Source organism: Crocodylus porosus, unplaced genomic scaffold, assembly GCF_001723895.1.
Source record: "Crocodylus porosus isolate Cpor-Errol unplaced genomic scaffold, CroPor_comp1, whole genome shotgun sequence".
Taxonomy (NCBI): domain Eukaryota; kingdom Metazoa; phylum Chordata; order Crocodylia; family Crocodylidae; genus Crocodylus; species Crocodylus porosus.
Genome location: NW_017728914.1, coordinates 6,654,840 through 6,663,307, shown reverse-complemented (window position 1 = coordinate 6,663,307; position 8,468 = coordinate 6,654,840). Strand labels below are relative to the sequence as shown.

General features: G+C 45.1%; 1 protein-coding gene across 1 annotated transcript in view; it reads left to right on the top strand.

Annotated features, from left to right (window-relative positions):
- Positions 1-31: 31 nt before the first annotated feature.
- FGF18 (fibroblast growth factor 18) overlaps positions 32-8,468 on the top strand; it is a 114,634-nt gene continuing 106,197 nt past the window's right edge. The window contains exons 1-2 of the mRNA XM_019534843.1: positions 32-842; positions 1,061-1,097. Coding sequence (XP_019390388.1) covers positions 811-842; positions 1,061-1,097 — 69 coding nt within the window. The 5' untranslated portion in view covers positions 32-810. The remainder of the gene's footprint in view (positions 843-1,060; positions 1,098-8,468) is intronic.

The window sequence follows — 8,468 nt, the reverse complement described above, 5'->3', positions numbered from 1 at the left end:
GGGGGCGCCGATCGCCGCGGCCTCCATCCCTCGGCCGGGGCGGCGCTGCCCTGCTCGGAAGCCCCGGGGGCGATGCGGAGGGAAGGAGCCGCGGAGAGCAGGAAACATGAGCCCGCAGGAGGCGAGAGACCAGGGCTGAAGCTTTCCTCCCGCATTGTGTGCGCCGGGGCCCCCCCGCCGGCCGGCCGCTAGCTGCGCAGGGCGCACATGAGCGCCGCGTCCCCACCCCCCGCTCTGACCTCTGCAGGAACCTGCGCCGCGGCGGAGACCTGCGAGCTGCATCCCGGCATGCTCCCACTGAAATAACCTGCCAGGCACCGAGGGATCCATCACAAGGAAGGGGATCAGAGGGCAAACGCCAGCCATCATAACCTTAAGCAAATATTAGCTCTGCTGCCGCTCCTGCCGCTGCTGCTGTTGCGCCTCTGCCTGGGAAGCCGAGTCCACGAAAAAGGCTTTATCCTCCTCGCAGGGCTGGGTCCTTAGCAGAAGAGGGGAGGGGGAGGCAGGGGGGGTTATTTGCTGATGATCGGAAGTTACTGACAATAAGCACCTTCATCTCTCCAAAGGCGGAGAGAGAGGAGGAGGAGGAGAGACAGGGGGAAGAGGAGATCTGATGCCTAAGGGAGTCACTCGGAGGAGGCAAAGCAGGCAGTATCTCAACTTCTCATCTTTGTTTATCAGCGCGAAGCGAGATCGCTGGAAATCTGCTGGGTTTTATAACTGGATCATTCCCATGTCAAGGCTGCGGTTGGGGATTTTACTCCGTTAACTTGAAGCCACTGACCTCCCCCCTCTCCTCACCCAGCGATGTATTCACTGCTCTCAGCCTGCACTTGCTTGTAAGGATTATGACATATTTTTATTTTTTTTCCCAACTTTCCTTTTTCAGGCTCGGTTGCATTTCCCTTGCAATCAGGCGGTCATTGAGACCCGAGCCTTTTCTGAGCAAAGCCTCGATCTGTGCTATTAAAAAAAAAAAAATCTAAACAAACAAAAAACTTTAACCATTTCACCGCACCATTTGATCTGTTGTTGCTTTTTTTTTTCTCCTCTCCAGATGTTTACATTTCCTGCTGCTGTGCTTTCAGGTACAGGTATGTGTCCTTTCTCTCTTCTCTCCCTTTTGGTTGTAAAGAAAGAAAGAAACAAAGGAGGCGTGCTGACCTCGGAGTGCCAGGCTGTTTTGGAAAGGGGCTTCACTTTTTCCTGTAGTCTTACGGTCTTATTAAAATGATCCCCAAGCCAGAGAGTTGTGTCACTTGCTTTGGAAAGCATCTGCCCTTCTCGCTAAGCTTCATTTCAATGACCACTTCTGCTAATCCGCTGTATGAACAAACGATCTTTAATTTCTCTCGCCCCCTCCCTCCCTCCCTCGGTTCAAATGGCCACAGCTCGGCTGTGGATGCCAGTAGCCTGCATTAAAGGGACTCTCTGGAGTGCATTAGCCTGGCTAATGATGCGAGAGGGAGCGCTGGACTCCGCGCCGCGCACGGCGCCGCTGATGCGCTCGCACGGGCAGCGCCGGCACCCGCCGCCCGCTCGCCCTCGTCCCGGGGAGCTGACCAGAGCCGGCACTGAAACCCGGCTTCCCTCCGCCAGGGAAGGAGGCTTGCTGCTCCCTCCCATTATTCAAAAGCGAGGCACCCAGGCAGGATGCTGCCTGCGATCCTGTGCGGCAGGAGCGGAAGCGGGGCTCCGCCGGCCGGGCTCGCAGTGACAGCCGGCGCGGCCCCGGGGCGGGGGGCTCGCATTTCCCCTGACAACCAAAACGTTTCTTTTGTAAAATGTGGTTTCCTTGGGCAGACTTTCAGCGGGCGCAGACGCAACACGTGAGCCCGGGGGGCGAGAGCGGGCGCCGGGGGCAGGTGGCGCGGCCCCGCCCGGCTTCCCTGCGGGGGGGGGCGCTGCCAGCCCCGCGCCGCTCCGCGCCCGGCGGCCAGGAATGCACCTGCTCTTCCAGGGCTCCTCCCGCGGGCGCTCCGCGGCGGCAGGAACTGATCCTGCCCAAATGGGTTGAAGCCTCTGAAATACGACCGATCTCTCGGGCCAGATGCAAAACCCTTGCCATACCCCCCCTCCCCCCCCGGAAATTGCAGCTAGATTGATTGTAAAAACAAAAAGACTCCTTATTTCAGCAGAGCAGCCTCCTAAGTCAAGAGAGGGGATCTACAGCTGTAAATTACTTTGTGGTTGGAAGGCGTTTGCTGGATTTCTCCAGCGCATTTTTTCAAACCCAAGGAATAACAGGCTGTGCAGGGCTCTCCGCGATGGCACCCTTTGCAGTAAGGAGACATTTTTGAAATTGTGCGGTAACTGAAGTTAATCAGCCCTTCAGTCTGCCCCCCCCCCACCCCCAGCCCTTGTTGCTTTTAGTGAATCAGAAGAAGTTTGGCTCATTGCCTGGAAAGCACTTGCTAAAATCTGATCTCTTACTTCAGCAGCTTTAAAACTTGGGAAGTTATTGGCATTTATACAGTTGGAGCTTGCAGGCTTCCAAAGCAATAAAATAAAGAGAAAAAAGTCCTGTGCTCGCTTACTATTAGAACCATACTTTTTAGATTTAGTGCTGATTTTGCAGCATTTTGCAAGAAGATCTGACGTGAGGTTTTACTCTGAATGGAAGGGGTGTCTTCTCTAACCACTTTTCTAGGGGGTGGTGAATCAAACTGGGTGTTATAACAAGAGGCACACTATTATGGCTATTACTGGTGGGAGCCAAAACATCAGATTAGTCATACTCAAGGGCCTTCAAGTGAGTGTTTACAGTATTAATGGTAGATGAAAAGATGTGAATGCAGTAAGTTTTTATTGCCCATTTTGTTACACTTTCTTTCTGGATTTATTCACAGGATTACATGTTTTGAGTTTGAATGGGAGAGAGGGATTATAAGGATTTCTATTATAATGATCAGTTTGCATAGGAGTTCCCCTTTGGTGAACTGGAGTAAAGTAATGCATCACGGGCTTAATATTTATTTAGGCTAAGGGAAGTTGTTTAGTTTTCCTTAAAGAGCTGAATGTTGTATTGAGGGATTTAAGAATGCACAAAACGGATTACACTTTAAGGCTTGCTTTCACCATCCAATATAAATTATGATCAGTATATCAACCTTCATAGTAATTATTAGAATTATGGTCTGTTGCTACTGAATATAACTTAGTGGCTTAGCCTGCAGTGGTTAATATATTCTCTTAGTGCATTTCAGAGAAATGGTTCTCAGCCTTTTTGACTCTAGGCGCCTCTCATTAGACTCAAGGCACCCTTTTTTAGGCTCAAGGCACCCTTTAGAAAAAGCCAGCTCTTAGTTTGCACTCATTTTTTTGACTACAGAAAAATAATAGAGCAATTTGTCTGTTGCAAAGAACTTGAAAAGACCACAACAGGTCAGAATGTATTTAAATTTATTTTATTTGAAATCTCTGGGTTTATTTTGTGAATCATCTTCCTGCAGCTAACAGCAATAACATTGTGTGACCTCTGGTGGCATCCTTGGAAAAAAAAAGGCTCAAGGCACCCTGGTTGGTTGAGAACTACTGTTTTAGTCTTTGCCATTGAAGTAGTACTTAAATGACAGTGCATCATTTCAAAATAAGACTGGTAGCTAGGTGAGGTTTTATCCCACCTCATGGCTAAAAACTTTGTAGCCAGTAGAAAATCTCCATAGCCAGTAGAAGTTGATGATAATTACTCTAAAGGTGGTTGATAATTAGGTTTGGTTTGTTGGGCTATCACATTGTAATGCTGTTGCTAGCTAGTTTAGCTTCATACTGCGTATTGACCGTTATGTTGGTTGAAATCGGTTTGGGATCAATAGACAGCTTGAGTCCCTGAATTCCTCTATCTTAATATTTTCCAGAACCAGAGGAAAATTTATCTTTAACTCTTAAAGAGGCCCAGGGCAATCCCCTGCGCAAAGGTCCTTCATTCATCATGGTTAGTTTGCTACATAAGGAAGATTTCACGTGACTGGGTGGTACCTTCTGGTATATTTAATAGAGATGTCATAGAGCTAAATATACAACAGATGAATAACATTTAGAAAAGTTAAACAAATATATCATAAGCAGTAGTCCACTGAGGATGGAATTGGGCTATAAGCACAAATGCACCATGATTTGGGGGCTTGTAGGCAGACGTGCCATTTGAGCACAGCCATTTCTCCCATGCCCTTCATCAGAGCTGGAAGGAAGGCACTGCATTTTGCAACTGCTTGATCCTTTGGCAGGGAGATTGGTATTTACTTGTCCTTAGTATTAAAAGCATGCCCATCTCTGCTTCATGGCTAAGATAGATTACTTCATCCCTGTTTTTTCAAGTTTCTAAATTTCTTCTCTTCCTCTTCCTTTCTCTTTCATTCATTCATTCATTCTCTCTTGCTATCCCTATCAGACTGTCAGCAGTAGAAGTCCCTTGCAGGTAACAGCTTTGGTATAAATATGGTTCTTGCATCTTGGTCCATAGGGTCACATGTGGGTGCACTTAGTGGCTTTCACTTTGGCAAGGCCTTCCACAGCTGAGGGTCCTCTCATTGTGAATATTCTGCCCTCTGTCACTAAGAATCTGAACCTACTTAACTGTATCATTTGTATGGAGTACAGTTATCTTGTGGATTGTGAAATGGTCCTTGATATGGCCAGGCCCTTCACTTTTACAGCCTTGTAGATTATGATCAAATCTTTGAATGTGATCCTTTTAGTTTGAATGGGACATCAGTGGAGTGCATGGGGTACTGCTGTGATAATGTCACATCTGCCTTTGTTGTTTAGACGGCAGGCTGCTGTGCGCTATATGAGTTGTTGCTCCTGTTTCTCTGAAATTCTGCATCTATTCCTGTGGAGTTACAGACACTTATTGTTTGGGGCTTTGTAAAGTAAGATAGAGAAAGTTGTTGCTCCCACCATTCAGTGAGTCAGATCCTGTGGTCTGGTTGGGCTGCACATAGCACATCACAGGTTTGAGTCTGCAAGACATTATATTGATCAGCTTTGTATTCCTGATCTCGAGGAGTGCTGTGTACAGGGCTAGCCCTCAAGTGTAGTTTAGAGCATTGTACTAGCCTGTTTTGGCTGCTAATGGCCTCAAGAGTCAGGAACAGCTGCTGTAGATCTGTGCAGCATATGGGTGTCCTGGCCATGTCCTCCATGCCAGAAGCAGAATGTGTGTGTGGTAGCTGTATACCAAAGCCATTGATTTTCCTACTGCAGCTATACATGCTGTCATGTACAGTTAGAATGTGTTGCCCCATCACACCAGGGACCCCCTGTGCTTATGTTATCATGGATGTAGATGACTATCCATTTTGTATGTAGGTAGAGATAATTGTCTGCTTGGTAAGAAGCAGATGCACAAGTGAAGTCATCCTTATCCAGTGCTTCAGTGTACTAATTTAAAACACACACACACAGAGTCTATCTCACACCTGCTCTTATTGCCAGATGTAACATTATACCTATGTATACATTTGATTTAATTACTTTTTATTAAAATAACAATTACAAACATTTTCAAGTGAAGAAGAAGGGAAAGCTGGGGCCAGCTAGCTAGGTCACTGGTCAGGATGCTGCATGACAATTATAGGCCACAGTGAATGTGCCTGCTTCCTTGTGCAAAAAGAAAATGAATCCTTTCTTAACCAGTGCAAACAAGCACCTGCCTTTTTCCTCTCCCCATCCTTCCCCTGCTCACTGTTGGCACAGTGCTGGCCCAGGGAGCCAGTGAGTGGTGCTTGGGGCTGGTGGATGGTGCTGCTAGGACTCAGATACCAAACTCGGAACAACCACTTATATTAGTCTGGGAGTACAGGAGGGGAGAGGGGATGAGATATTAAGGTCCAACACCTCACCACTCCCTAGAAACAAAATACTACAATGTCACTGGAGTGCAGAGGTGACTGCTTCCCCTTCCTGTTTGGCATTCAACCTGAAGAGAGTTTGCACAACACAGAATCTGTGCATGCTCACCCAGTTTGGATTGCAAAAGTAATATACTCATTTTCGGTCTTGGGTTCTCTTGCTTTGGCACAATGTGTCTGGTGTCTGCATGTACAGAGGAATGTTTGCATCTTCCCAATATGGAAAAAACCCTCCTTCAAATGAAAGTAAAGTGTAGTTATGTAAATGTGAGAATTCAGATTAGAAGTTGCATCCTTCTCGCACCTCAATTCCTTTTTCATTTATTCTATATCTGTGGGTTGGATCCAGTTCAGTTTCCCTTGATCCTTGTGCAGATGATTCAGGGCAGATTGGAAAAGAGAGGGCTGCAGAAGGGGAGCCTGGAAAAGTTGCACTCGTTTGCTAGGATGCCAGAGTGGGCTGAATCCCAGCCTGGGGAGTTGTACTATTTGCGTTCTGATTGTGTTGAATAGTTTTGTTTTTCTTTTTTTTTTTTCATTCCCCCCCACTTCTTCCATCACCCCTCCTATAGAAAGAGACTTTGCTGACTTGCTCTGATTATTTTTTTTTCTTTCCAAATTATTATTGTTTTTTTCCAAGAGCCTTTATCACCCTTTTTTCCCCCTCACCAATCTATAGTCTGTTACATTATGAATCTCTTTCTCACAGTCCATTTCTTGCTCATTGCTTTTGGAAAAACTAGTCACCAACTACATGTATTAAACCTGCAGTGCTCATTTGTAATTCAGAGTTCATAAATAAGCCATTGATGCTGACCGGTAATGTTAGTCTGATTTACCTTGTGGTCTCGCATAGATAGTTATTCTTCTGGTGGAGGACAGTATGAAGTGAAACTGAAATCAATGTCCCTTCAATTAAGATATGTACATCAGTGCATACAGGTAACAAAATAGACTTTAAAAAGTGCTTATAACTGATGGTGGTAGCAGACTTCTAGAGATCCATACATCTCCCTGAGAAGCCTGGAAAAGTGTTGATCCTCTGCAACATGTATCAACTTAGTGCTATACAAAAAAGAATCAGGAAGCAATGGTCTCTTTTTTTTTGGTACAGATACTTTTGGCTCAGTTGACAATCTGGCGTACTCCCCATGTCTCCTGGAGCTCCTGGCTGCAAAACTGTTCTAACTCTAGAGCAATCTAAATCTAGGATGTTTTGTGGCTATTGTCTCACATGTGTCTTATTGCTGTGTGATGCCCTGCTCCTCATAGCTTTCAGAGTACCTGTGCATCAGCTACTTACTTACACTCCGATTCAAAATGCATCACACTTCACTTTATAATTGCCAGGTACTGTGATAAGTGTCATTCCAAATAATGAAGTGCACATTTAGCATAGAAACCTCATTTTCTTTCAAAGAAAGTGATTTGTACCCATTTTTGTATTCCAAGCCCCTTGCAAGAAATAAGTATCTAAACTTGGCCAGTATTTGGGAGCTAGACATTTCTTATCACAAGTACTAACATCAGTGTTCAGTTATGGTCAGAAAAAGCAGAACTGCTGTCTTTATACTTGAATTCTTCCAGAAATTGCTAGTCTTGTATACTTGTTAGTTAGTATCATTGTTGAAAATCCAGGCTGTGTTTGGTGCATCACAGAACTGAGTTCCGACCCAGCCTCTGCTATTAAGAGCCAGCAATCAAAATTGGACAGATCACAATAAGGACAAAATTCACCCATATTTAGGGTCACAGCTAGGTCTAAGCGCAACCAAACTACACATTGTTCTTGTGCTGGTCACTTGCTTATCCCACAGAAGGAGAAGGGAGGATGGAGAAGAAAGATAAGTATTACAACGATCAGATTTAACGATTACTGAGCCAAGGGCTGGGCAGTCTTGAAGGTCTTCCATGTAGTTAGTGTCACCTTTCACAGTTGCTGTGGCCAAAACAAGTTTTTAGAAAAGATTTGAATGAGGTAAGGGGAAGCAAACAGCTTAGCAAACAGGTTGGGGAAGATTATTTCATGGATGAGGGAGTGGTTAAAAAAGGCACAGGAGTAGGAAGAGAAGGAAATAATTAGGCATCTCAAGGCTGGCATGCTTGGTCAGTGAGGAAGTGCACTTGAAATTTGCTTATCATTTTATGCATATTTGGCTTCCTCCATGCATGTGAGAACATTGCAGAAGGCACTTATGAATATATCTTACTTTTGCTAAGATTTTACTAAAATGCATTAGAAGCATCTGAAAAGTTGCAGGGTTAAGTAGGGGAGTGGTGAAACGGTTCACAGTGCAGTGAACTGTGAGGTATCTCCTTACAAGTACAGATAAATAATACTCAAGATTCAAGTATATGTATATGTACTATAAATTGTACATTCCTCCTAGTTTCTCGGACATCTCAGTGTTTTTTAAATTCTGCAATGAGAGAGACTTTATAGGCCAACTTAATATACAATTCAGGACCCTACCAATTAGTCTAATGACTAGGAGACCTGTGGCTGATTACTACATTGTCATAGTAGTAAGCAAGGGTGGGGGAAACAGAATCAAGTACACTCTGTCAAAAATGTTCATTTATTTTCTGACAAGTGCAATATGTTTGAACCAT